Source organism: Arachis hypogaea, chromosome 9, assembly GCF_003086295.3.
Source record: "Arachis hypogaea cultivar Tifrunner chromosome 9, arahy.Tifrunner.gnm2.J5K5, whole genome shotgun sequence".
NCBI classification, from domain to species: domain Eukaryota; kingdom Viridiplantae; phylum Streptophyta; class Magnoliopsida; order Fabales; family Fabaceae; genus Arachis; species Arachis hypogaea.
In genome coordinates, this window is record NC_092044.1 from 119,657,392 (window position 1) to 119,685,343 (window position 27,952).

The 27,952-nt window shown below is 33.9% G+C and overlaps 2 protein-coding genes and 1 pseudogene across 3 annotated transcripts; 2 read left to right on the top strand and 1 right to left on the bottom strand.

Moving 5' to 3' along the window:
- Positions 1 to 8,660: 8,660 nt before the first annotated feature.
- On the top strand, positions 8,661 to 13,842 carry LOC112712662 (ras-related protein RABF1). 2 transcript variants are annotated; one of them, XM_025765584.3, is made up of 8 exons: positions 8,661 to 9,036; positions 9,258 to 9,334; positions 9,626 to 9,709; positions 9,905 to 9,999; positions 10,080 to 10,185; positions 10,414 to 10,503; positions 10,596 to 10,682; positions 13,429 to 13,842. In XM_025765584.3, exons 1-8 carry the CDS (start codon positions 9,012 to 9,014, stop codon positions 13,465 to 13,467), a joined length of 603 nt encoding a protein of 200 aa, XP_025621369.1. In that variant the 5' UTR covers positions 8,661 to 9,011; the 3' UTR covers positions 13,468 to 13,842. The 2 variants fall into 2 exon arrangements, with proteins under 2 accessions (XP_025621369.1, XP_072059823.1); XM_072203722.1 differs by having other exon boundaries at positions 8,702 to 9,036; positions 9,223 to 9,334.
- A 2,329-nt stretch (positions 13,843 to 16,171) lies between these two features.
- LOC112712663 (U-box domain-containing protein 14) lies at positions 16,172 to 19,696 on the top strand. Its single transcript, XM_025765585.3, has 4 exons — positions 16,172 to 16,955; positions 17,518 to 17,634; positions 17,820 to 18,233; positions 18,326 to 19,696. The coding sequence occupies exons 1-4, from the start codon at positions 16,662 to 16,664 to the stop codon at positions 19,406 to 19,408; spliced, it is 1,908 nt and encodes a 635-aa protein (XP_025621370.1). The 5' UTR covers positions 16,172 to 16,661; the 3' UTR covers positions 19,409 to 19,696.
- A 616-nt stretch (positions 19,697 to 20,312) lies between these two features.
- Positions 20,313 to 27,693, bottom strand: LOC112712664 (vacuolar protein-sorting-associated protein 33 homolog; annotated as a pseudogene).
- Between the last annotated feature and the right edge of the window lie 259 nt (positions 27,694 to 27,952).

Genomic DNA, 27,952 nt, shown 5'->3' on the forward strand with positions numbered 1-27,952 from the left:
TACCATCCTATAACAATTGATATAAATTATAAAATAATATATACAATTTGGTCTAGAAAAATTTAGTAAATAAGAATCTTATTTATTATATATATATAATTGAACAATTAAATATTTCTTTTGATGAGGGCTATAAAAATTTAAAATAGTTAGTGGTTTGTTTCTTTTATCTACCTTGGCTAAAGTTGTCCTACTACAAATAATTAATCAGGCTTATTTTTGTCATTTCCAATATTTTGTCTTTTTAAAACAAAATCAGTCACTTGATTGTACGTATATGAAACATGCGGGATCCGATCGAGGTTTTGAAAACTAAATCGGTCAATAAATTGATTAAGTAATCGGTTTAATAATTTAATAAAAATTAAATCATAGTTAGATCAATTTAATTAAATATAAAATAAAATTATTAAAAATAAATATATAATTTTAAATATTTAAAATTTTATAATTTTATATAATAATTTATTATTAAATTGTTCACAAATAAATTTAAATATCTTATAATTAAAAAAGTTTTAATCACTTATTCATCTTTAAAAATAAAACTTTTTAAATTAATTTTTAATCAGCAACAACTAAATATATTACATTCAATTAGAGGATTTGGTTTTAGACAGAACAAACCCTAAAGAAGAAAAGGGAACTATTATTGGACATCAACAAGAATATACTTATGGACATGATTAACAAAATTAACAGAGTGCCATCAAAATCATCAAGATTATGTTAATCCATTCAGTTAACCTGAACCTCAACATTATGTTAATCCATACAATTATATCAATAATCAACAAAATTATTTTTAAAAAATTAACTCACAAAAAGAATTAACAAGAATTAAAAAAATAAACAAGAATTAAAGAAATTAACTCAGAAATCAGAATTATAAAAATTAACGCAAGAAAAAAAAAGGACTAAAGAAGCAGTGGAGGAGTGCTTATCGGGAAAAAGAAGGTGATGGGCAAGTAGAGACATCCACCACGACGAGCACAGAGGCGGCCTACGACGACAAAGATAGAGACGCGACTTTCTGGCGATACGAAGAGAAGTCAGAAGAGCAGATTTTCGAGTGACGATTGGCGAGGTTTACTCGAGGAGAAGAGTAGATCTTGGTGGTTGTCACCGCCGGGTGGTAGGGGCTGATGATGGAGGCATGGTTTTGCTGATGGTAGGGGTTATAGAAATTAGGGTTGGGATTTGGGGAGAGAGAGAGAAGGGGGAGGGAGGTGTTCTCTGCTTAGGACTGCACATTGATCGGATAATACTTGCATATCCGCGATATTTATCTGCATCTGATCCACATTTTGCGGATATTATCTGATCCATAGAATCATTGGATCGGATCTGATCTAATCTACACTCTAATAAGGTCGGATAGCAGATATTGCCATGATATCCGTGGATCCGATCCGCATATCCACGAATCTACACCTATAATATAAATACTATAGTTGAGAAATGGAAACCTTAATTCCCTAACCTAAACACTCTAGTAAACGGCGCTGCTCTCCCTCTCCTCTCTCACCCAGACCCAGTCCCATTCCTTGTCATCCATCACTGCCGTTCACCTCATCCATTGCCGCCATTCATCTCCGTCACCGCGTCTCTTTTGTCATCACCTCAGACCACTGAGACCGCGTCTAATTCTCTGTCTCTATCATCGCATCGTCGTCTCCTCTTTTGGCATGGTGGTAGTGTCCTTCATCGGCGTGATCGTCATCTCGGTTGGTTCGTCTCCTCCATCAGCGCAGTCGTCATCTCTGTTCGTTGTCTCTGCTCACCGCTGCTCTTCACTCGCTCGCTCGCCTTTGCTCCTCGCCCACTCGTTGCTGCTCTTCGTTTCTCATCATTGCATCCTCATCATTTTACAATTTCTTCCTTCTACTTGTGCTTCTCTAATGCATACCTACTTCTACACAATTAGGGTTCCAAATCTGTTTTTTTATTTTGTTGATCTTTGATTTTTGAAATGCAGATATGTTTATGCTTGTTCCTTGATCTCATTTTGTTTTGCTTCATTGTTAGAACAAACGTGATTTTAATTTTTGAAATGTATACCTTTGTTATTGTTGTGTAGGCTGTAACTGATATATTTTAGTGTAAACATTGATGCCAAATTAAGGATTTAGGGCTTCAATTTCTTTTTATTTTTATTTTTTTATTCTTTTAAAATTAAAAGTATTTTTATTTTTGTGGATATATCCGAATTCCGATCCGATGAGATTAGTGTGGATTGGATCGAGATTTCAGCCATATTCGATCTGATCTGCTCCGTGTGCAGCACTCTGCTTGCTTCTGCCTATTTTGGCCAAATTTTTTTAAGAATCAAAATGACGTTGTTTTGATGGTGAAGATCGAACTGGAACTTTCAAAAATCGAGTAGAGTCATTTGATTTACCCATTAACTATTGGTTTGACCAATTTTTTGTTTGGTTTTTTGTAGAGCGGTTTTAAAGGTCAACCGGACGGACTAGGTAATCCGTTCCAGTTAACCCGGTCAGATCGGCTAGTCTTGTTCGGTTTTCAGAATCTTGGTTCCAATACTGTACACTAGCACATGTAAAAATTTCCAATAAAATATGTTTTTTTGAGCAAATACATATATTAATTATAATTGCAAATTAAGCTATTTCATATTAAATGACTTATATAATGGTGATCTCAATTATTGTCATAAATGGTGAATTGAATAAGTTATTATTACTTTTAATTTGGAAATTAAATGAGAATGAAACTAGAGATACTATTTTATTTGGATTTTTGGGTTTAATGGGTGCCATATTCAAATATAAGGGTTAAGTACGATTTTGATCCCTAAGGTATAGGCCAAAAATTTTTTTCGTCCCAAACTTTTTTTTTATACAAAATCGTCCTTAAGGTTTAAAACCAAGCTTTAAAATTGTCATTTTTACTTAAATCTTCAAATTTTGGACCAAATTACCCATAACAAAAAAATTATAAAATAAAAAAAAAGAAAAATTGGAGAAGGAGAGTGTTTCTACTCCTACGAAGGGGGAAAGGAAGAAAAAGAAGAAGCTGTCCATGATCCATCTCTACCTCCGCTTCTGCCGCCTAAAATTTAAAACCAAGTTAAAATTTAGGGACCATTTTGTATGCAAAAAAAGGTTGGGGACGAATAAAATTTTTGGCCTATACCTTAGGGACCAAAATCGTACTTAACCCCAAATATAAATAGCGACTTTAGGATTTTGGTCCCCAACACATCAAAGCTGCCTCTGTAGCTCTTTTCCTATCAGAGGAGTTGCAATTCAACCCTATTAGGGATACAGAAGGTTTTGGTTGAGGAAGATCAAATAACCAAACTCTTTCAATTATGCTTATGAATTTAGGTACGTTTTCGCATTCAAGTATTTCTTTTTTAATGATTTAACAGGATAGTCTTGGGGTTAAAGAACTCTAAGAATTTCCAACAGGTGGCACTACAACATTTTCAGATTGAGACAACATTTAAAAAGTATTGTTTAAAGGTTGATAAAGGGTTACTTTTGATCTATAGTAACACTTTTGGACCTAAAACGTTTTCGGATCCCTTGCTGATGCGGCCGTTATCTTAGGTGATAGGCAACACTTTTTTCATTCAAAAGCAACACTTTTATAAGCAACACCTAATTTGCATTGCCTTTGGTTGAAAAAGAACAACACTTTAGAGATGTGCTAAAGACAACACTTTCGCGGTGTTGTCTTTTCTCTCATGTTTTGGGCACTATTAAAATGCATTGCCTATTTGCTATAAAATACAACCTTTTTACGCATTGCTTATGAGTCTGAATTTGCAATCCTTTAAAGTGTTGCTTATTACTTTTGAATTTGCAATATTTTAAAGCATTGCCTATTCTTTTGGATATGCAATCTATATAAATGTTGTCTAGTATTTAGAATATGTAACTTATTAAAATGTTGTTCAAAACCAAATATGCAACTAATAGAAGAGTTGTCTTTTTGACAAAATAAAAGTTGCTTTGTGCGAAAATACAAAAAGAATAAAATTTTTAATAGAATTTTTCTTCATACATGTGTAATCATTTAAATTATTAAATAAATTTATACATAATAAAAAAATTCAAAAAAGAGACAAAATAACTAATAATGATGTTTTAATTAAAATAGATATTAAAAAATTCAGTCAGTATTTTAAATACATATTTATCAATAATTCTCAATAAAATAATAAATTTTTATTTGACAATAATTGTCATACAAAATAGTAATTAACTAATTAATATTTATCAAAAAAAATCATCAATCAATCTACTTGTATATTATATATCCATACTTGACTTGTTTTATATGCTAAATCTACAAATAATAAAACAAAGAATGAACAACTTATCATTAAAGAATGAATAAATGGTAGAAGACAACAGAAACAAAAGTGAAGGAACAACCTTATCATTTGTGAAATTGAAACTAAAACCAAGAAAAGGGACTTCTTTTTGAGTGCTTTGCTTAGAGGATGTAGAATTTTCTCTCGTTAAGAATTTCTAATGAAATAAGCATAGTCTAAAAATCTATTGACGCTATTCTTAAACTTTTGCTATGACTTGTTAAACTCATCCTGTTCTTGGATGAGTCCCGAAAAAATCTAATTATTCACAGTGATATTACTATTCACCTAAGAATCTAGGTAGTAAAAATAATGTAATTTATATAGTCCACTAACAATACCTTAAAAGAATACTAATAAATGAATTGATTCTATTAATAATTCAAAAGTAGGTAAACATTGCATCAAAAGAGTAATATATATTAAAAAAAAGTGTAAAAGAATAACATTCACATATAAAAGCAAATAAGTATAAGATAGAAATATCTTATGAGGTCATCACACAACAATTTGCTACATATGTATAATTTGTACTTAGTGTTTGCCAAAAAATTAATAAATATTTTTTTATCAATCTCCTTTAAGAGAAAAATAAAAATTAAACACCAATATTAACAATTAACTATTTAAAATTAGATAAAAACCGTTCAAAAGAGGACAAATTAAAGCATTATATGAGACGAAAGACATGACAAACTCATGATATAAATTAATAAATTGAGGAATAACCTACCTAAAAAATTACAATAACGAACACGGAGGCAGCAATGGCGATGAACACAGAACAACAACAGCAACGAGGCAACATCAACAGCAGAGAAAGAGTTTGTCAAACAACAATTTTATCTTTACTAATAGAATTCATCCAACTTAAAATAATCGTATACTACCAAAAACAACATATTTACCCAATTTTTTAGATAAAAACATGTTGTACTATAAGAAAAGTGCTAAGAAAGCTTAATATTTAAAATAAAATAAAATAAATGGTAGAATCCAGAGAGCTTCTTATGAGAGCATGGCTTTGCAATCTTTTTTTCTTTGTAAATTGATGTTACCTTTTAAAAAATCCTGGAGTTCCGACTTTCGAGAATAAGGTAAGTCTCTATTGATAAGTGTGTACTTTCTAGCTCCTTCCTCAATTTAGAGTTTCTCCAAATTGCCATTAGGTTCTGGTCTCGATTTCTCCTAAACTTGGGAGTTCAAATCCACCAAGAATATTCCTATAGACTCCTTGGCCTTGTCCCTTAGATTTAAGCTTACAGTGTCGCATTTGATGGTAGCCACCCGATCTCCTCAAATTGTTGCCACACGACCTTCTGACGTCAAGTACTTCATAACAAAAAAATTGGTCGAAATGAAAGCGCAAAGATCATTAAGAGTTTTGCGGCCAAGGATGACATTGAGAGTTGTCGAGTCCTGTAGAACAATAAACTCGGCTTGTACCACCCTAGTTTTTGTTCCTTCCCCTATTGTGAAAAAGAGGTCAATAGCTCCATCAGACTTAATATAGTGATCTCCCAAACCTACTACCTCAGGTAAGTGTGGCTTGAGATGCTTATCCTTGAGGCCTGGGGCATTGAATGCGTTTTTGAATAATAAGTTTGAATCTGTTCCAATGTTGACCAGAATCTTATTTACAATCCCATTTCCCAATTTAGCGGTGATTACCAACGGCCATCATCTTCTAATGCAGCATATTGAAAATTGTGTAAATTGAATATTCGGGAAGCTCTGTATCTTTAGCACTTAAGAACTCGTAACTTTAGCATCATTTTTAATTACACTCCTAGACCTCGCTAAACCATTTTTTCCTACCACTGCGTTTACCACCACCTCAGCAGTAACGTCTTGGTTCTCATTAGGTTTAACATTTCTGGGATTCCGAGTTTCCTGTTCTTTATTGTCATTATGCTATCGAGGCATAACAATCTCGAAAAATTTTCTGTCTTGAATGGCTTGTCCCAAAGCATCCTTTAGATCTATACAGTCTTCCGTCTTGTGACGATAGGATTTATGATAATCGCAGTATTACGATTTGTTCAAAGATGGAAGTATGTCCCTATGTGACACTTGCTTATAGACTTTCGTTAATGATGCAAGTAAAGGCGTATATATGGCAAACTTTCCCACACGAGGGACCAATGATCTTGGAGTGATTTGTCATGAGTTTCCGGCTTTATTAGGTGAGGGAGTTGGGTTTTTTCGCTTGGTTGAAACTACTTTTGACACATCTTCGTCCCTCGTGTATTCTAGAGAAATCTAATGGATTTCCTCCATGGACTTCACATCTTTTGAGGTGGGGTGTCTTCTGAAATCTCCTTCAAATAGTCCAGCTATGAGACAGAGGCAAACAACTTCAGGAGTTCATGTGTTGACTTCCAAAAGTGCCTTATTGAACCGATCCAGATAATCATGTATGCTTTTCTTAGTCCTTTGCTCTATACCGAGTAGGGAAATCGGATGCTTAGCTTGGGTTTGCCTCGTTGTGAAGTGAGAAAGAAACTTGATCTTGATATCATTAAATGAAGAAATGGAACCAGAAGGCAAGATGTTAAACCATTCTATTGTCGGTTCTAATAGCATGACTAGAAACGCTTTGCATCTTATTGCATCCCCACAGACAGTACCATTGTTTAAAAGTGTTTTTGCTCTTCCGAGTTTAGGAGTTACTTGAAAAAAATTATAGAGGGTAGGTTGGAGACAAGATATTGCCGCCATCATCCTATTCCGAGTTTCTAATGTCCCAAGTTCATCATTCCCAAAGGTGTTCCTGCAAAGACTCCGACGCCTAAATTAACATGGGTCGCAAGAGGAACTAAGTTAGAAATCATACCTCAGTGCACATATTTGGAATAATGCATATATTGTAAGGTTGTGATGTTACAAGTTTTTCTTATATGGGTTGCTCTTTTCATGAGCTACTCTCGTCATAAGATGCTTAGTGTTTTATTGTAGTCTTCTACGCCTTCCAAATTTATTCACGCTTCAAAAGCGTCTATGTGCTCCTGGAGATCAGACTTTCCTTCATATTTAAGATCTGTTGGTTTGTCGAAATGCTTAGGCAATCTGACTTGGAGGACATGTGAGACAAACAGGGTTTGTCCCAAGATTACATGTTCCCTAGAATCCCTATATCGTCTAGGACTTGGGCTCCTGTTCGGAGTCTGTTTCCTTTTGGACTGGGCAGATTGGGAATTAGTTCCCTCTTGCCGAGTTCGCCGATGATCACCCTCATGTCAATAACCTCGGGATCTCTCCGGGGTCATCCTTTCTCGGCTATTTCGTCGATATCTAGCTGTATGGATTCGAGATTGGCATCGCCGAGTTTGCGAACATTATTCTTCAAGCTTACGTTCTAACTCGTGCATCTTACGCTGCATTTCCTGTATTTCTTGCATCTTGTGACACATTTCTTGCATTGCATGGGCATAGTCTACCAGTCCTAATCCGGCAATGCGGTGAGCTCCAGTATTGTGCTCGAACCCTAGGGGATTTAATGTTTATCAGTGGAATTGGGATCAGTTTCATGACCATCTTCGTGGTGCATTTCCTTGTGAGGCGTGTTCTGATCAACGATGGATTGAATTTTGTAATCGGCCATAGTTATGAAACAATTTTAGGGTCCCCACGGACGGCGCCAATGTTTGTATCTAGAGGTTGATACGAATTTATGAGTTATCAAGACTTCGAGATGGATTGTTTTCGCACCAGCCCAGAGGGCAACCTGCAAAGACACTTCAAAACTTAAGTTAGTAGAGTTCTTAGTAGAGATAAAGAATATGTGTGTTACTTGCTTGTGGAGCCCATGTTTTATATATTTTCTTAGTATCCGTTAAGTATTTACTGCCTCGAATATACATTTTATCTCATTTACCCGCCGTTTTGCCGATTCAATATTATTTTCTAATTCTTACGTTATCCGTATTCTTTGTATGATGCTGGTAATGCATGATTCCATTCCGTGTGGTCAAATTCTCGATACTTATTATTATCCAAAACAAGATGCATTGCAAAATAATGAATTGAATCAAATCGGATCGATTATGTTAACTAGTAAGAAAATTTATTCAATTTCATTCTAGTAGCGTCACTTTTGAGTTTGAGAATATTGAGATAACTATAATTTGTTAAGAGATAAGTTAGCAAAATTTTTTATGAATTAATAAGTGTTCTAAAAATATTTATTAAAATAAATATTAAAATTAAAATTTTAATATATTAATGGCATTAAAAAATGAAATTCTTAATTTTCAATATATATAAAATATTCATATTCATAATATAATTAATAACCGAGCTAACAAAATTTGTTAATTTAATCACATTTAGTCATTATTTTGCGACGAGATTATCCGCCGTGCAAATTCTTGTCCTCACGAAAGGCAACGATTTTCACACGGCAGAAAGAAACAGAGCAGAAACAAAACAAACCTTCTCTCAAAAAATTTTCATACTTTGAAGTCAGTTTCAACTTCCAACTTTACAATCAAACCTTCCATTAACGAACCCTTAACTGTACCAGATTGTGTGCTTTGTTGGCCCCAATTTCTTTTTGGGACTCCAACAACCATAACAAAACACACGCGCACAAAAGGATCCAAATTTCATAGCGAGTGCTGTGAGTTGTCACCGCATCTTCCATTTCTCTCCTCTCTGAACTATGGGCTGTGGCTCCTCCACTCTAGGTACACACAATTCTCTTCAATTTTTGTCCAAATTCTTAATTTTTAGGTTAATTTAGCTCGTGAGCTGAAAAGGGGATTTAAAAATTTTGGATTTTTTCGAGTAATTTTGGTTTTGATTTTGATTTGGGGGTTTTGGTTTATCGCGGTTGGTGCAATTTGGAGCATTTTTTTTGTTCTTGTTTATAGGTTTGACGAGGGTTTCTGGATGAAATTGAATACAGGTAGGGATTCGAGGCCGCTTGGTCGAGACAATTCTGAGAATGGTGGAGGGCAGGACGCCAAGAACCTTCGTGTTAAGGTATTTTATGGATAATGATATTTTTTTCCTAAAAATTTTGATCTTATACGTTTGAATTCGTTTTTTATTAGAAAAGGGAAGTCAGGAAAGTTTCGGTTTTTTTTTTGTGTGGTGGGGGGGGGGGGGTGGTTTAAGTTTGGAACTTATTTATTTCCTGGATTTTGTTTACGTTGTGATCAATTATTTAGCTAAACTTAATTTTAATGATCCTATTAATTGTTAAACCTCCGTTATTTTGTTGTTCAATTTTACAAGGCCCAATAACTAACCTTCAAATGTTGTTGAACACAGCTTGTTCTCTTAGGTGATTCTGGCGTCGGTAAAAGCTGTATTGTTCTAAGGTTTGTCCGTGGTCAATTCGATCCAACATCCAAGGTACCAATATTGCTTCCATTACTTCTCTCCAAAACACTTAAATAAATTTTCCTAATAAATCTGAGGTAAACGTGTTTTTATGGTGTTTGGTCATGCTAAATGCAGCTAAGCTATGCACATTGTCTTTTAGATAGATATGTTATGAAAATTACTCGATTATAGGATTCTTATCTCCTTTAGACTTTGTAATATAAGGTAACTGTTGGAGCATCTTTTTTGTCGCAAACGATAGCACTGCAAGACTCTACAACAGTTAAGTTTGAAATATGGGATACTGCTGGTCAAGAGAGGTAAATCCCTTTTTCTTTCCAGATTACACAGTATATTATACAGACAATTTGGAGAACTCAGCTAATGAAATCTATTTCAGGTATGCTGCATTGGCACCCCTATATTATCGTGGTGCAGCGGTTGCAGTTATTGTCTATGATATTACAAGCCCGGAATCTTTCAGCAAAGCACAATACTGGGTTAAGGTAGTTTGGTAGTTATCACATGATTCTATATTGTAATTTCTTTTTTGGTTTAGTCATTAGCATGTGGGAATCACTGCGCAGTCCTCCCCCTTTGAACTAGCCCTTGGAGTTAGGCTTACAATTCTAAGAATATCTTTATGTCTGTTACATTGATTAGATTGGAATAGCTTGAGTTTCTACATTTTCTGTCAATTTGTTTCAGGATCTAAAGTATTGTTAATTTTGTAGGAGCTACAAAAGCACGGAAGCCCTGAAATAGTTCTGGCATTGGTTGGTAATAAAGCTGATCTTCATGAGAAGCGAGAGGTGGCTGTTCAGGTATTGCAATACTCCTCAATATATTTCTATTTTTCATTAGAGACTCAAGTCTCTTGTTTTCTCATAGAGTATATTTCATTGTTTCTGTGAAGGATGGCATTGACTATGCAGAGAAGAACGGAATGTTCTTTATAGAGACATCTGCAAAGACAGCGGACAACATAAATGAACTCTTTGAGGTACTTTGATGTTTTTCCCCCCTTCCAATTTATTAATTTTCAAATTAATCATGGCTTCTTTTGATAAGGATAGGAATGGATGAACAATAGTGTAAATGTTCTAATTATTAGGATGTCCGTGATTGCATGTAACATTCAGTAAGTTGTTGATTGTTTAGAATATGTATGATTGTTGTTTTATTCAAAGAGATTTAACTATTTAAGAATAGATGGGTTTAACACAGTTATGATCTATGAAAGGCACCCTATTGTCGTTTGGTCTATTTAGTTGACTCTACCAAGTGGGATAAGACTTCTTTGTTGTTGTAGTAGTAGCAGTAGTAGTAGTGACCATTTGGATGTAACTGGATTTCAGAATTTCCTGCAATTTGGGAATTTACATGTAAAATATGTATGGTTACAGTTTTATTTGGATGTAAATCCTTGAATATAAGGTGAAAAAATAAAAGGGTAATGCTTCAATACTGTTCATGCGAGGTGAAGCTTAGTCTGTTTAGCAGTAAATTGTACACAGCAGGCCACAAGAAGTTTGAGTCAAAACATGCTCAAGTATTAAATCTTGTTGGAAATTTGGAATACTGTGTGATATTGACATGCAGGTATTTGAGATTTTCCCAAGCCTATTATGGTAGTAACTTTTCAGTCTTTACTTTGATCTATGGTCTCCTAGGACATTATTGATCATGCTAGTAGCAAGCTTCCCCACCATGCTCTTGCAGTCTGAAGGTAGCTGTACCACCAATATGATATATATATATATATATATATATATATATATATATATATATATATTGCACAAGCCAAAGATGATCTCAGGGGAAGGACTCCTGTCCCGTGAAACTTCCAAACTTGAACCTTTTCTGATGGTGGTGATACACCGACTTTAGCCAATAGAAAAAGTTTTAGAGCAGACCAGGCGAATTAAAGTGGCCTAGATCTGGATCACATTTTAATGCCATCTAGGATTGCTGCTTCTAGAGGAGTTGAACAAACATGCTGGCATGCGCAAACTGCTAGGTAGAGCCTCCTCTGTCTGGAAAACTGCAAAGCCTCTCAAGAATTACTACTGGCCTTCTCATAATGCACTGAGGATACTAAATAAAGATAATAGGAGTAGGCATGAAGTCGAAGATGCTCTTTTTTTTCCCTCTTCTTTTGTGGGTTCAGAAGCTATGATTGACCTGCTATCCCTTTGCACATGATCTGATTGATGGTGTTACTTTTAGCTGATATACAATGGGATTGACATGTGTTGTCAGTTTTCATTTTCGTTTCTGCTGTGAGGATGTTTTACACTCTTTTGTATTACTTTTTATATGTTATGTACCAAGCCAATTAGAAATTAGAGACCTAACTGTAATTGAGTGAAATAGGGGCTAGGGTGGGTTTTGTAACTAACTTGCAAGTGAGTTAGGGACAGTGAGCATTTTGTTATGAGAGAGGTGGGAACTATAAACCGTGTGGGAAGTAGTGAGACTGTGAGAGGGCATGGGAAAAGATGGCGAAAGATGGGATTAGACGCTAGGAGAGAATCAGATCTACCTGATACTTTTGTGATACCTTCCTTTTACTAAATAATAATAACAAATACTGGGAAATTGGGTGATATCTCACTGATATCACTCCCTCTCCCATGCCCTTTTATTACTGTTTCATTCTTCTATTTACTCTAGATGCCAGGTTCTTACATTATACTTGTTTAATTAAAAAATTATTACCGTGCCTACTTTTTTCTGACCTATATCATCCTTAATTGGTAATCATACTAAGACCCAAAATACAGCTTGTTGAGACAGTAGAGACAGAAGTCTGTTCCCACATTTTGGGTGAACAAAAATTACAAAGTTCATCTGTTCCGGGATGGAAATGTTGCCTATCTCCTTATCTATCTCTTCCAACCAGCTTGCATCCTGGAATATCTTTGTAATTTTGTCTAGGATAGTCTTCCAACGCAGCCTAAAAATTTGTGGGAGGGAACTCAGAATTAGTGATTGCTGCCTTTATGCCGGTAATACAATGACATCGTTTGATCCATCTAGTTGATCCCACCTAGTGGGATAAGGCTTTGTTGTTGTTGCTGTATAACATTGGTTAGATATTATTTGATTAAGTCATTCAAGCATATCATGAATGTAGCCAACAATGTGAAGTCCAATATGCAATAGATCTTGAATATTTGATTCTCTGGTTCTCTGGTTACCAGTGACCCTAAAGTTTAGGCGAAGTAACCTGGCCAAGATTAAATCCTAGGTTCAAGTAGTCTCCTTAGAGACCTGGATAAATGCACTCAAGATCTTTCATCTTTACCATCCAAAATATGCATTAGATGTCATTGCTTTTGACTCTTAGGGTATCTTTGGTTGGGAGGTAAAATTGTAAGAAAAGTTTTTAAGGTTAAGCTCCATGCGAAGCCTATACTCGAGTTTTGACCTTAAAGAATCGTATTATTATGCCGGTTAGAATCCTACCTGCACATGCAATTCTAATATAATTTTTCAATTGGTAATACTTGAATGGAGTTTTCACCTTCTGATCTGGCTGTCCTCGTCTCCTCTCTACTTCTCATGTTTGTAATCTTCATTTTCACATCTGTTATTATTTGATGCATCACTATGCATATCATGATGCTATATATCAATAGTTTCATTGGGAAAATCCTCTTTAAGTAAATGTGTATGGACATTCGTATTATGCTTAAAGATTGATCACTTGTTCTTTTTTTTACCCCCTTTTCTTTATACCACAGGAAATTGCGAAAAGACTGCCTCGCCCTTCAGCTTCTTGATGTAAGCTAGGACCAGGACTCTTATTCACAGAAAAATGTGCATTTTTCTTTGGATCCTTCAAAATTATAATGAATGAGGAAGGAATTTGATGTATATTGTGATCCCATATGCCTCTGGTTTTATTGATATGTAGTGTCATATAATATAACATCATGCCATAAAATCAAAATGATACATTAGGTGGTTGTAGAACGAGTCAAATGAATACTATGATGATTTACACAAGTCCTTGGTCTTTTTTTTTTTTTTTTAATGGATTGATATACCTTGTTTCTAATTCGGTTAAAGGATTTAGTCACAAGGTGCATTAGGTTGTTGCTGTTGTAGCAGACATGCTTTGTGAGATCAACAAAATCATGGTTAAATTGAACTTACTTGAATGCTCTTCTGTTTGTTGCACAAGTAATTCAAGTGTTTGACCTACTTTACTATTATTTTAGTATATTTTTAAATTAAATTATTAAATTATCTTCATCTAAAATTGCAATGAAGTGACAATGATCAAATAAAAGAGAATGAATGAAGTACTTGCAAGACTTGAAACGTTGAGGTAGGAAGCTCTAGACAAGCCAATTTATGTCAGAGAAATTCTTGGGGTAGTAATTTTTAGTATTTTTTGTCATTATTGATCAATGTTAATATTAAATTGTTTTTAATAAATAAATTTTATTGATTTATGTGTATAAATTTTAAAAAATATGGGTGTAAATTGTATTAATTTTTGTGTACAAAGCTTTTGTAAATATGGGTGTAAATTATTGTTAGTGAAGTGTTGGTAAAAAATGATAATATTTGTTAGTCATGTAAAAAATAGTTTATATTATTATTGAAAATTTGAAATGAAACTATTATGTATAAATCTATATATTTATGATTATTTATAGAAAGGCTAACGTTGCTTGACATGCTTTTTGCAATATTGGTGATTTGTTAGAAAAATTAAAGATATAAATAAAACTCTAATATCTGTAGAAAATATATTAATAATTTCTAATAAATTATAGATGGTGCCACCTACCCTTGTTCCTTGCATTTCTTTTACGCAACCAAGCTGGGTTGGAGAATAGGGTGACTAAGCAAATGACCTATGAATGAGGAAAATGTCAAACGAAAATTGATAATTTTCTGAATTAGCTTTTTGTTTTTTTGTTTTTTTTGTTTTTATTTTTCTATTATTTTCTAATTTAAAAAAAAAAAAATCAAAATTGGTTGTGGAAGTGAATGGCCGAACTACACATAGCTGATTGCTTCATGCCATGTCGGCGTTTACATGATATTTGCTGCGAAATTTCATTATTATTATTATTATTATTATTATTATTATTATTATTATTATTATTATTATTATTAATAAAAGTAATTTATGTTTCAGAAATTATTTTCTACTTAAAACAAGTATTAATATTATTTTTCAATTGAACAATTAACATGATATCATTTCTTGATTAGAATGGACAACTCACCTTAAAAGTTCCAAATATCAAAGATGAAGAATTTAATGTCTAAGTTGTTACCATGTGGGGAGATTTTAAAAGAGAAAAAATTTAGCGAGCTAACTATAATATATGTTAATTAAGTTAATTTTAATTTATTTTTATTTTTATTTTTAATTTTAAAAGTTAAAAAATTAAGAGGATAGATTTTTTATTTTTTTGTATGACAAATCTATTTTTTAATTAATTGGTTTGAATTGGTTGCACTTTTAATTAGTTTTTTAGCGAAATTCTTTCTAATAATATATATAATTATAAATTTATCTTGTTATTTTGGTTATGTATAAAATTCCCTTTATTTTGACGACCTTTTACATAAGGCATATCGATTTTATATTATTCAAATTAAAAAGATTTATCAGCTATAAAAAGTAAAAAAATAAATTATGTAACATATTAGAATTATTACCTTGGTTATCTTTATTAGGGTTGTTTGTAGTGTAGTTTAAAACGTTTTTGAGTTAAAAATTTATCAGATTCAAACATTGATTTTATTTGCAGTGCGATTTAGATTAAATGATTTCGTTTAGAGAATTCAATCCGATTTCAAATAATTTGGATTTGATGGAATTTGCAGTTTTATAAATTAAAAAATAAATAAATTACATAACAAATCTCAATAATATTTTTAAAATAACAATAATATAATAATAAAAAATTATAAATTAATTAAAATAAATAAATAAATCTTATTTTTAAGATAAATATTTACTAAATAATAATAATAATAATAATAATATATAAATAATATAAAAATATATAATAAATTAAATATATTATAAATAAAAGTATAAATATGATAATGAAATGTTAATAAGCTATAGGTCAAATAATATAATTTTTCTATACTCATTTAGAAGTTACAAATTTAAATTTTTTTATTTTTAGTTAAAAATAAAATAAAATAATAATATTATAATGCGTTATGCAGTTTAAATTAAATTAAATCAATTTTAAAAAATAAATTTAAAATTCAGTTAAGTCCATATAATTTGTCAAAATAAAATCTAATTAAATTTAAATTAGTGAAATTTTAATTAATTTTGGATCTAAGCGAGCAGTCTATTTAAATCGGATTAAAATTTAAACATCTCTTACTATCTAATTATTATCGAATTTGGATCCTCTAAATTTTAAATTTTTAATTTAAAAGATAAAGTATAATCTTTTACCTTAAATAATTTCTCTCCCATATTTACTCTAATTTTCTACTATCTTCTTAACTCGTCGCACCAACGACTTTTTCCAAAGAGCAATAAAGACGCAAAGTCCACGACTTCGTTCAAATAATTTTCAATCCAATTTTATCCATTTTTCCCCGTTTTCTGTTAAATAGATTATAGAATTATACTTTCAATAGTCACAGACTCACACCCATTTTTCCAATTTTTCCAATTCCATCTAAATCTTCTCACTTTTCCAATTCAATTACGAAATTCTCTTCTCTCTTTCCTCCAAAAATTCCTACCTCTATCAAAGTTTCAACTTTCAACACAACAAAGCTTCTTCTTCTTTGAATCAATAATTCACATCATCCATGGTGAATTCAGCTTTCAACTTTCTATACCCTTGATGATTGATTTCCACAGTTCCTTCATCTGGGTATCCTCAATTACCTCCAATCTTGAAGCACCCTTCGGTTTTGTGGTCAAAGTTTGTGGCTTTGACATTTTCTCTTCTTCCAGCGGTGCCATAAAAAAATGGGTGGTGGGAGTGAGAAGAACTCCAAGGCCATGATGGTTGTGGCGCGTTTGGCTGAGTCCATAAAGGAGGTTTCAGGGCTTCCAGAGTGCAACAACGTTTGCAAGAGGATTTATGGGAATCTGGTTAGGAGGGTGAAGCTTTTGAGCCCTCTCTTTGAAGAATTGAAGGACAGTGATGATGAGTCCCTCCTCAGTGATGAACAAGTTGCAGCTTTTGAGTGTCTCAACGTTGCATTGGATTCAGCTAAGACTCTTCTTAACTCTGTGAACCATGGGAGTAAGCTTTATCAGGTAGGTTATGTACTTATGTATGTATCTATGTATGTATGTATGTATGTGATGTGTGGATTCAGCTTCTTGTGAAGATCTGCCTATATAGGAAAGTTGAATTTATGTGGTGTTGGTGTTTTGGCAATAGGATTATGACTCATGAGCTACCTCGGATTTGTAGGTCATTTCGTTTTCTTGATGTGGGAGAAAATTATCATAGTGATGTTTTCATTGATGTGAGATTGTGAGATGCCAATGTTTTGTTTATGTAGGTCTGCTAGAAAATTTGACTACATGTCATTTATATGAATTTGAGCAGTCCTCCCCCCTTGAGTTCGAGTTTGCGGTCGAATTAGTGCCATTCAGTTGTGGAAGCTTCCTACTTTTTGAGATGTTTACATTGCACTAACTCACTGTTTTGGATTTCATTGTGAATGTTTTATTCCACTGATGTTAGAGTAAGGATGGATAACTTGTGAAGATGCCCTATGCTTTCGTATGAATTGGTTTTGCTTATCTGAACATATTAGTTGATCCAACCTGTTCTGTTAAATTATTATCCGACTAATGCTTAAATTCACAGGCTTTGCAGAGGAATGATACAATAGCTAAGTTCCAACAAATAACTGAAAAAATTGAAGAGGCATTATGTGGAATTTCCTACGACAAACTTGAGATATCGGAGGAAGTTCAGGAACAGGTAATCAACAATACCATACAAAAATCTCTGGCGATTCAGACTTTTTCCTCCCTCTCATTTTTACCAATTCCTGTGGTTTAAACTTTTGGGAATGATATTCTTGGAAAAGACAAGGGGCAGCATTGGTTGGTAGTTAGTTATGTCCTATGTTTTTTATGGTTGTTTTATTCTTTTTTTTTTTTCAGATTGAACTGGTGCATGCTCAATTCAAAAGAGCCAAAAATCCTACAGAATTTGCTGATTTACAACTAGATTTGGATATGGAAGTAGCACAGAAAGAAAAAGACCCTGATCCTGCTGTCCTCAAAAGACTTTCCGACAAGTTGCATTTGAGGACTATAAATGATCTGAAGAAAGAGTCTGCTGAGTTACACGAATTGGTTATCACAAGTGGTGGGGAACCAGGAGAATATTTTGAGACAATAACATCCCTTCTTAGGAAACTGAAGGACTGCGTGTTAACCGAAAATCCTGAGGTTGATAACAATGATGATGGAAAAGTGCCAATTAAGCACAGGTCTCCGGTAATCCCAGATGATTTTCGATGTCCTATATCTCTTGAACTGATGAAAGATCCTGTAATTGTCTCTACTGGTCAGGTATAGCGATTGTTTATAGTATATAGCGGCTGTGATGCTCTGCTAAAGGTACCACTTACGGTTATTCATGAAATTTTCCCTTTCTTTTGTAGACATATGAAAGATCATGCATTCAGAAATGGCTTGATGCTGGTCACAAAACCTGCCCCAAGACGCAGCAGACACTTTTGCATACTGCCCTTACCCCTAACTATGTTTTGAAGAGTTTGATCGCTTTATGGTGCGAAAGCAATGGTGTTGAGCTACCGAAGAAGCAGGGGAGCTGTAGAGCAAAGAAATCCGGAAGCAATCATTCGGATTGTGACAGAACTGCTATTAACACATTATTGGATAAACTAGCAAACGGTGATATGGAGCAGCAGAGAGCAGCTGCTGGTGAACTCCGGTTGCTGGCTAAAAGGAATGCAGATAACCGAGTGTGTATTGCCGAGGCAGGAGCAATACCACTTCTTGTGGAATTGTTGTCTTCTTCGGATCCTCGAACGCAGGAGCATGCTGTTACAGCACTTCTTAATCTTTCAATCAATGAGAGCAACAAAGGAACTATAGTAAATGCAGGAGCTATACCGGATATCGTAGATGTACTGAAAAGTGGCAGCATGGAGGCTAGAGAAAACGCAGCTGCAACACTCTTTAGCTTATCCGTTCTAGATGAGAACAAGGTTGCAATAGGAGCAGCTGGAGCTATCCCAGTTCTTATAAAGTTACTTTGCGAAGGTACTCCGAGAGGTAAGAAGGATGCGGCTACTGCGATCTTTAATCTTTCCATCTATCAAGGAAACAAAGCAAGAGCCATCAAAGCCGGTATAGTAGCCCCATTAATGCGATTTTTGAAGGATGCCGGGGGTGGTATGGTAGACGAAGCACTAGCTATAATGGCAATCCTTGCAAGCCACCATGAAGGAAGGATAGCAATCGGTCAGGCTGAGCCAATCCCTATTCTAGTGGAGGTTATACGAACCGGGTCTCCACGCAACAGGGAGAATGCCGTGGCCGTATTGTGGTCGCTTTGCACGGGAGATCTAATGCAATTGAAACTAGCAAAGGAACTTGGCGCAGAAGAAGTGTTACACGAATTATCTGAAAATGGCACAGATAGAGCCAAGAGAAAAGCAGGAAGCATATTAGAAGTCTTACAGCGGATTGAAGGGGATCAGAATGTGCAAAGTTCTTAGCCTAATGACAATGTAACTTCATTATTTAGCTCATAGATGTTTAGATGATATTGTATTGTAAGCCATGTCCACCTGGTATAATGGTGTATTATTCTCCATTGTTTTTCCTTCACTTTGATTTCTGTTGCATTGCTGATAGAGTTGAGCATGCAAAATGTGCAGGAACTTTGTATTATGTTGTGGTTGTACTTTTCTGTAAAGAGAAATGTTGTAAAATTAGCTATAAAAGATGTTATGTGACGATTGTACAAGATTTCTAAATTCAAAATCACGTTTATATCTATTAAATGATGATTCTTGAATATTTGCAAATTACTGTATTCGACTATTTGTTTAAAAATGACCAACTAGAAACATATAAGAAAAGTAATAAATAAATTTGATAATGACTAAAATTACATGAGTGAATATAAATATTCGGAATAAATAGTTATTTTGAAATACCAGTTTTTTATTTTCTGTATTTTTTGGTTCTTTAGCCAAATATTTTGACAAGCGAGTACAAAATATATCATTACGAATGTTTAAACTAAGATGTTTACTATAAAGATATACCATAACACTTACACGTTGTAGGTGCCACAATAGCGTGGCAAATGATGGAACGAAAATGATTAAACATCACGAAGGGAGTGTTTTGGAAATGTTAAATGATAACATCCTAGAAAGCAGCAAGTGTAAATGCAAGTAAAGCCAGCCACCAAGTGTGCACTCCAATTCATTAACGAACTTTGGATTAAAATCTTGTAATCATTGCTAATGGTTGGGTCTTTTTTTTTAACTTTTTTTAATACAAATTAAGGTTCCTTGTCAAATGTAGTTCAATTAACAATTCATCACTCTTTACTATCTCTAGAAACCTTGAGCCATGGAAGAGACACCAAGGTTCTATTAAAGAACCAGATAAAAGTAAGCAAATATACGATAGTAGAACTAAATAAAACAACTCTCATATTCCAGGTCTCACTTATTTTACAACATCAATAAACATCGGTTAAGCATCACTCTAGAAGAACTCGATTAGGCTGCATATAGCTTTCATTTGGCATCATCAAACATAAACTCACCTCCCTAAGCCGGAAAAGAGAATTTAGTTTATAAAAAATAAAAGTTAAAAAAATGAAAAAAAAAAAACTGCAATGATTGATCAACCTAGCTTCTCCATAAATGTCTCCACCAAAGTTTGTCCATTGACTATTTTTGTCGTTGCAATGATTAAATCATATGCCATGCCTTCCTGCAAAATCAACATTATAAATTTGATTTAGGAACCAAATAGAAGTGTTGGATGCGACGATTTATGTATCTCTATCTAATAGTTTAACCTTTTGAAACAAGCGATTTCATGACAAGAAGAGATTCACACCTAATGTGACACACTATACACCATTCTAGAAAGATAATGCCTTTAGTACACATCATCAAAAAGATAAGACATGATAAGCCACAAATTTACTAAGCAAATACGTCCATTCACCTGCTACATTATGGATCAATAGCCAAGTTTACAAAACCAGGATTTAAATAGTAGGAAGAATGTACGGTTAGCATGTTAAAAGCAATTTGAAAAAGGAAACGATTGCCACACCTGAGAACAGAGAAACCGAAGAGCAGAAATCTCTGCAAAGGTAACGCCTCCAACAAAGACAACAAGCACCAGGGCACGCCTCCCATCAGGTACTCTGAAATATGTAACGGGTCAGAAGGGGGAAAAACGTTATCAAAGAAGTTATAAAACGTCTTCCTTTAAGACTAAAATCTTTTGCAATTTCTGAAACTCCTATTTCAAATGTGAACCACCAAGTTCCAACTGCTATCTCTTTCAGTAAACTAAAAACAAAGGAAATGGCAGAAAAGTGATTGAACTCTTTCTTGCATTTAGGGTTTATTTTTTCCAGGTAGTAAAGCTCAACTCTGCTGCTAAGTGATACCCTTTACAAATAATAAATTGTGGATGAATAAAAGATAGGATCCATCTGAACCTTATTAGTTATATTATTATTGCTAAATGTTTTAGCAGTGTCAAATCAATGCACAAGCATTGCATTTATGGAGATTGATGTAAACCCATACTTGGCTATGCCGGTTGAAACCCCTGATAAAGAGTCAAATGATGGGCTATTTGAGAATGCACCCTGTAAAAGCAACCAAGCAAAGCCAAACTTTAAGTATAAATAGAAAGAGAGGTTAAGGTAAGTGGAATATACAAGTGATGTGACTAATATGAACAGGATAAGTAAAATATTGCTGAAACAGTTATAAGATTTTCAGCTGGCCAATTATAGCATGCACCGATACTATGATTTAGACAACTTAGTAAGTACTAACCCTCTTTGTTTCCAGGTGAGGTCCAGGTAGCAGCTTCAAAATTTCTTCAACAGGACGCCTGAGAGACCAATTATCACATTTAATATTGCATGAGTTGCTTTAAAACTAAGCTCACAATCAAATTATCTTTTTGAATAAATGTATTGTGTTTAAATGAAAAACTGGAACTAAAGGCTAAGATAATTTGATTAGCATGGAAATCGCTGTTTATAATAATACACTATAGTCTTCCAATTTGAAATGAGTTAAGAAACTGAACAATATTGGAATTCATCCTCAACAGAGAGCACAACTATAAAGTAGTATGTACTAATAAATTAATAATAACAATAACATCATTGGAACCTTGCTTTTAAATGAAACTTGCAGCTCTATAAACTTGTCTTTAAATTTTATATATGATCATGTTAGACAAATAATTAATTTCCATGCTCAACAGTAGCTATGAAGAAGGCCTTTAGTATTGAAGTTTCAAACTTACCATCCAGATCGAATGGCATGCTGGATCAGACGAATGCTAAGTGGTGCATATCCAGAAAAGACATAAGAGATATCATTGGGGCTGTAATGGGAGGGAAATCACTTAAAAATTAGTAGGGATACAAGAGTGCAACAAGTAGATAATTGAAAAATAGCATTTTATTAATAAAGTAATGATGATGTAAATGAATCCCATGAAATATTTTGCAAGAAATACCATGTACTATATACACCAAGACAAAGACATTAACACCATCAGTAATTGCTACTGAGAAGTGAATATAACAGAGGGATACTTGTGGTGCAACCACAAAAGATGAGCAATTAAAAATAAGTAGTAATAAATAAATAAATAATAATTAAATTAAAAAAAGAGCACGTACTACTGGAACATCAATGTTGCAACAATTAACCTTTAATGAGGTGATAGTGAGATGCTTATTTCTGTATCTATTACCATTTCATCATGTCTAACAACCGCCCAACCCCAAATCCCACCGTGAAAAGAAATTATTTTAGTTGTGTTGTATACATACTCATTAACACATTTCTAAAGAAGAATCCATAACTTTCTAATATGTGGCTGTATAACTTAAACAAAAGAGATTAATTTTGAAATACTATTGGTGTCAAACGTTTTGCATTGCCAATCAAAACCACATCTCATTATATGCATGACTTCAGGGGTAGTTATTGTAAAGTCAAAACAACTTGCAAGACAATTACTTCTGGGACAAATGTTGCAAGAGTCAAAATGCTTCTAGCACTTTTACACTAACATGCATCAACCTCCTAATCAAAATTGGAAAAACTCAATAAAGGTGTCCAAGCATCACATTATCTAGAAGAAAATTACTTGGCTGTATCAGTGTCTTCAACCACAAGCTGCAGAGCACGTTTTATGGTAAGCCAGTTGCTCCTTGACTCCTAAGAGGATCAAATGCAAAATGAGCATTAGTTAAAAATATTCCACAAATATAATTAAAAAAAAATTTTAAAATCCCAGAGACCCATTTGAGCTTGCAAGTAAACAACTAGTTCATGATACCTGCTTTTTAAAGAGCCCAGCTTTCTCTAAATTATTTAGGGTGGTTATGTGCTCAAATCCATAGCTATGTAGTAGTTCTCTCCTAAAAATGGAAGTTACAAACATATGGGACAACAATGAGTACCACAAAATAAGATTTCTTGGTATAATGCAGAGAAGCAAGAATGGAGAAATATTACAAGTAACCTAGTTTCTATAGAGTAAGAAAAGGAAAGTAAAAGAAGAAAAGATCCATGGTCATTCAAGCTTGCCTTAAGTAGTCGAAATGCTTCTTTGGCAACCCAGAATTAGTAACGGAAAATAGGATTAGAAGGCGCAGGACCGTCGTCAATGGCTCCTGCTTGTGGATCAACTCTTCAATATAGTCAAAGCATCTGCATAAATTAGCGACTAAAGTTTCACAACTTAAAAACATAAGCTATGTACAAGCAGAAATCTCTAAAGCACAATGCATCACCAGTTAGCAAACTCCAAACATTGACCAGATTAATTTACAATAAAATGCCATCCAAATACTTTAAGGACGTCTGCATGCAACATCAACTCACATGTCATAACTCTGAGACTCAACAATTGTATGTTCCATATCAAGCTGCCCCATAAATGAAGGCTTTGATGTGAATGTTGTCAGATGCTGAGCGAGATTTATGTGTCTCTGGAAAAATAATTTCAAGCATATTATGTTTGATAACTCTAAGAATCTAGTTAATGAAGTCAATGTCAAAATGAACAAGTTCTTACAGTGATTTCTGGCAATGAGTTCAGCTTTTTCACGAAGTCCTTCAACTCGGAAACTGATTGTGACTGGATATTATGGAAAGCAATATATTAGAATGTCTTTGGCGATCCATCTTAATATAAATAGTTAAAAAAACTTGTTTAGGCTTCTCAAAGTTTAAATACTTGAACATATGCAGTTAACTATTTTATTATTCTTAGGTTGCATTAATGAGCATGCATACAACTGTGACAGCTTGAAGGATTTGATCTCCAAGGTAAAGTATGCAATAGGATTCCAGTCGATTCGATAAATACTTTCACATAAAAATTTGGTTTTGAAAGTTTTTTTTTTTTGCAAAATTAATTGGAAAAGCAGCATCCAAGTATAGGACATCAACTTACAGTAGTCGTCATCTCAGTGTAGTCTTGCTTCATGGATGTAGCTTTTTGACGCAAAATCTGCAATACTGCAGACAGCAACTAAGAAACTAGAACTACAAGGAACCATAGATGGTCTATCTAAATAACCTTTTCACTCCTCTGTGTGTGTGTGTGTGTGTGTGTGTGTGTGTGTGAGAGAGAGAGAGAGAGAGAGAGAGAGAGAGAGAGATTAGTCAAGATAAATATAAAATCAACCTGGACAACAACTTCAAAGTTGAGATCCCGTATCTCCTTGAAGAGCTTGTCACTAACACAGGACAGGAAAACAAATTTCAAGATATATAAAGAGCAAATGGTAAATAAAAGATAACAGGTATGATGCAAGTAAAGCATCTCAAACTCATAGATAATAGAGTTAACATCCATCAACATTGCATCATTAATAGAAGGTAGAAACTAAAAGAGGAAGTCAGAAAAGTAACCTACCTTGAATTAAGTGGAACTTTAGTTTTTTTCCCCTCTTGCTGAAGTCCCATAATAGACGCATCAAGCTCAATAGAACCATTCTTGATATTCAAAAACTGCATTATACAAATGCAATAAGATAGAAAAAAGGTAAGCCACATTTCAACTCTTTCCATATGCTGAAATTATATATTTCTGAAGACAAAATCATGGCAACAGAATAAGCCATGAAGGCTACATAACGCTCCAAAACTACTTATCCAAATAACTAAAGCAGGTATTGGAAAGTTTTGGTATTCATACTTACAATATTAAAATTCAGAAAGAAATGAAGGGAAGGAATATACTAAGCAGACCAAACTTGATTAGGAGATATTCTCATATTCTTAGGAGAAAAGACCGATCATCAAATAACAAGCAATAAAAGATACTATGCAATATGTATCCTTTCATAAATATGTAGGATGTTTCTGCATTAACTTGCCTCATCAAGTAATCCTTCATATGTTAATTGAGAACACAAAGGAGTAACCATATCCACCAGCATTCATTGTGCACTCAATTTCAATGATAAGTTTTGAGGATGTCAATTGTATACAGTAAATGGAACGGCAGGACATACCTCTCTATCTAAAAGGATTAGTGTGTTTATCTCTGGCATAACCATCTATATACAAATATCAAACAGTCAGAGGACTGTACGGCGTATTTAAATAAGCTTTGAAAACTCTCACTGTGTGTGAGTTTTATTCTTTATGGGGTATCTTTTGGCTATTTTACTGTTGCCAGTTATCTTGAAGAAAGAAAGGGAAAAAAAAGAGTAGAGCATGATTACGTCAGATGAGTTGACTGGTTCCTCAGCCTGCATTCGGTTTAGGATGTCTGCAACACGCACAGATGCTTTTCCTTTTGCCCTCAGATTTGGTATCACTCCAAAAGAGAACTGCAAAATAAAATAATAAAATACAACAACGAAACAATTTTAAGAAAGAGGACAAGCAGATCGATGATATTATATCAAAAAGGGAATTCTATTTGTATTTGATTATCTCCTATCAGTTTGATGATAATTGTTCTGAGTCCAAAACTTCCCTGCTAACAAATTTGACAACATTATGTATTCAAAACTACAACCTCAAGTTTGTGAATTGCTTTTGCGATATGCCAAAGCGAGCTTGTATCACCATCAACTTGGCACTCCTACCATAGATGAGAAGGCAAACAAGGATAAGTAATTGTTCAAAGCAAATATTAAATGGAAGACAATTTCAAAGATGATAAATTATAACTCATAGGGACAACAATACCAAATTAACTCAATAGATATATCAGGAAGAGCAGAAATGGTAATATCCAACAACATACTTTGTAAGCAAGGTCAAGCTCAAATGATAGTACATCCTCATCCATTGGTACAATATACAAGGGATACTCCCCGATTGTAACCATGTTATGTAATTTCTCTTCCTCAAGAACCTGTTCACAAGAAAATATAATTATTTTGTATGGTAGGACAAGTATACTAGTACAACATACTCAAGTTAAGGGAAAACACACTTTCTCACAAACAACAGTGCGGCGGGGGACAAAATAAACATGATATTCTCTTTGTAGTCCTTTTGATTCGTCATGGTGAATATTAGAACATATATGTCGCATCAAATTAGGCTGAGATCGCACGAGGTAGACCACTTTGGTGCAGTCAGTTTGAATGTGGTCAGCCGAAAGATGCCGCAATTCAACTCCATGCTCCTATTTCACCGGTTCAACACAACCTCTCAGTATACAATAAAACTATCCAATCATCTAAACAACAAACTACTACTTATAAAAAAATTCCAACTATCTTCCATGGGCAAGAATGATTTTCTGAAATCTAATACAATAAATATGTTCCGTGTAAAACTTGAATAGAAGCAAAAGACAGAAAATTTAATTACCTTGAGTAACGATGTCTGTATGATGAGAGAGAGAGAGAGTCCCCTAGCTTCAGATCGATAACCAAACACTTCTTCCCTCGAATCTAAAACAAGAACGACCACAAGCAATTTACAAAGTCAATTTGTTTTTTGAGTGCCATCACAACAAATTGCAGTCAAAACCAAAAAAGGACAAAAAAAATTGGTGGGAATTGAGAAACAGTTACGTTCTTGAGGATGTTGATGAGCTCCTTTTGGGATTGTTCCCTGAAATATAACCATATAAATTAAAAATTTAGAATTGTTATCAAATAATACTTTTAAAAGAGGTATACCTGATTGAAATGAGATTGATGGGGGCATTGTCCAGGTTGGGAATCTGAGCCATTGCAATTGGAATGAAATAAGCGGTTCAAAGAGAGTTTCAATCGAAGCGCATCTTACGCTAACGTACACCCGCAGATCAATCACTGATAACACTACTCAACACTAAGCTACTTTAGCCTGAACTGCGAATCCTGTAATAAAATGTAACAACTTCACCAAAGGTACTTACTTCCGCCAACTCAACCTATAATATGGAGTACAGAAAAAAAAATCAAAAATAAAAAGTGTATCCCCTTCGACTTTAATTTATGTGCTTTTAGACCTGATTTTTCTGAAATTACCATGGTCCACACGGGGATAAAAATGATCACAAACTCAAATCCTATGGAAGAAAAGATAAATACCTTGCTGAGAAGAGTTCATCAATTGAAAAGGAGAGAATGGCTCCTGCTGTTCAAGCTTGTTCGTAGGTAGGGAAACACGGTAGCCGATCAGCCTTCAAAGTGAGCGGTTGAGAGCAATCGCGATCTCACAGTCTGGGAGCTCTCTCCGGCGACGGTGGTGACTGAGATCAGCTTTTTTTTTTTTTTTGGTATTCAACTAACATCAGCTTTGATGCCATGGCACTTGTCTTTGTTAGCAGAAATGTTTGTAGTATTTTGGGCCTCTTTAGTCTGGGCTTCTAGCCCATTCTTCCAACCAAAATGAAACAAAAATTAACGGCCATGTCTTTCCAAGCATAAATATATATTGATCCAAATTAGTCATTTCGGTAATTTTTTTTTTACTCTTAAATTCGATACCGTAAAAAATAAAGAAAAAAACCTCTTAAAAGTTATTAGTTCTCTGTTATTTTAAATCATATATATATATATA

Excerpts from the sequence above, each read along its gene's own strand:
- LOC112712663 (XM_025765585.3), top strand. The coding sequence starts at position 16,662 with ATGGGTGGTGGGAGTGAGAAGAACTCCAAGGCCATGATGGTTGTGGCG. Across the intron at positions 16,956-17,517 it reads ATGGGAGTAAGCTTTATCAG|GCTTTGCAGAGGAATGATAC; the intron begins GTAGGTTATGTA and ends TTAAATTCACAG. Across the intron at positions 18,234-18,325 it reads TAATTGTCTCTACTGGTCAG|ACATATGAAAGATCATGCAT; the intron begins GTATAGCGATTG and ends TTTCTTTTGTAG.
- LOC112712662 (XM_025765584.3), top strand. The coding sequence starts at position 9,012 with ATGGGCTGTGGCTCCTCCACTCTAG. Across the intron at positions 10,000-10,079 it reads GATACTGCTGGTCAAGAGAG|GTATGCTGCATTGGCACCCC; the intron begins GTAAATCCCTTT and ends AATCTATTTCAG. Across the intron at positions 10,186-10,413 it reads AAGCACAATACTGGGTTAAG|GAGCTACAAAAGCACGGAAG; the intron begins GTAGTTTGGTAG and ends TTAATTTTGTAG.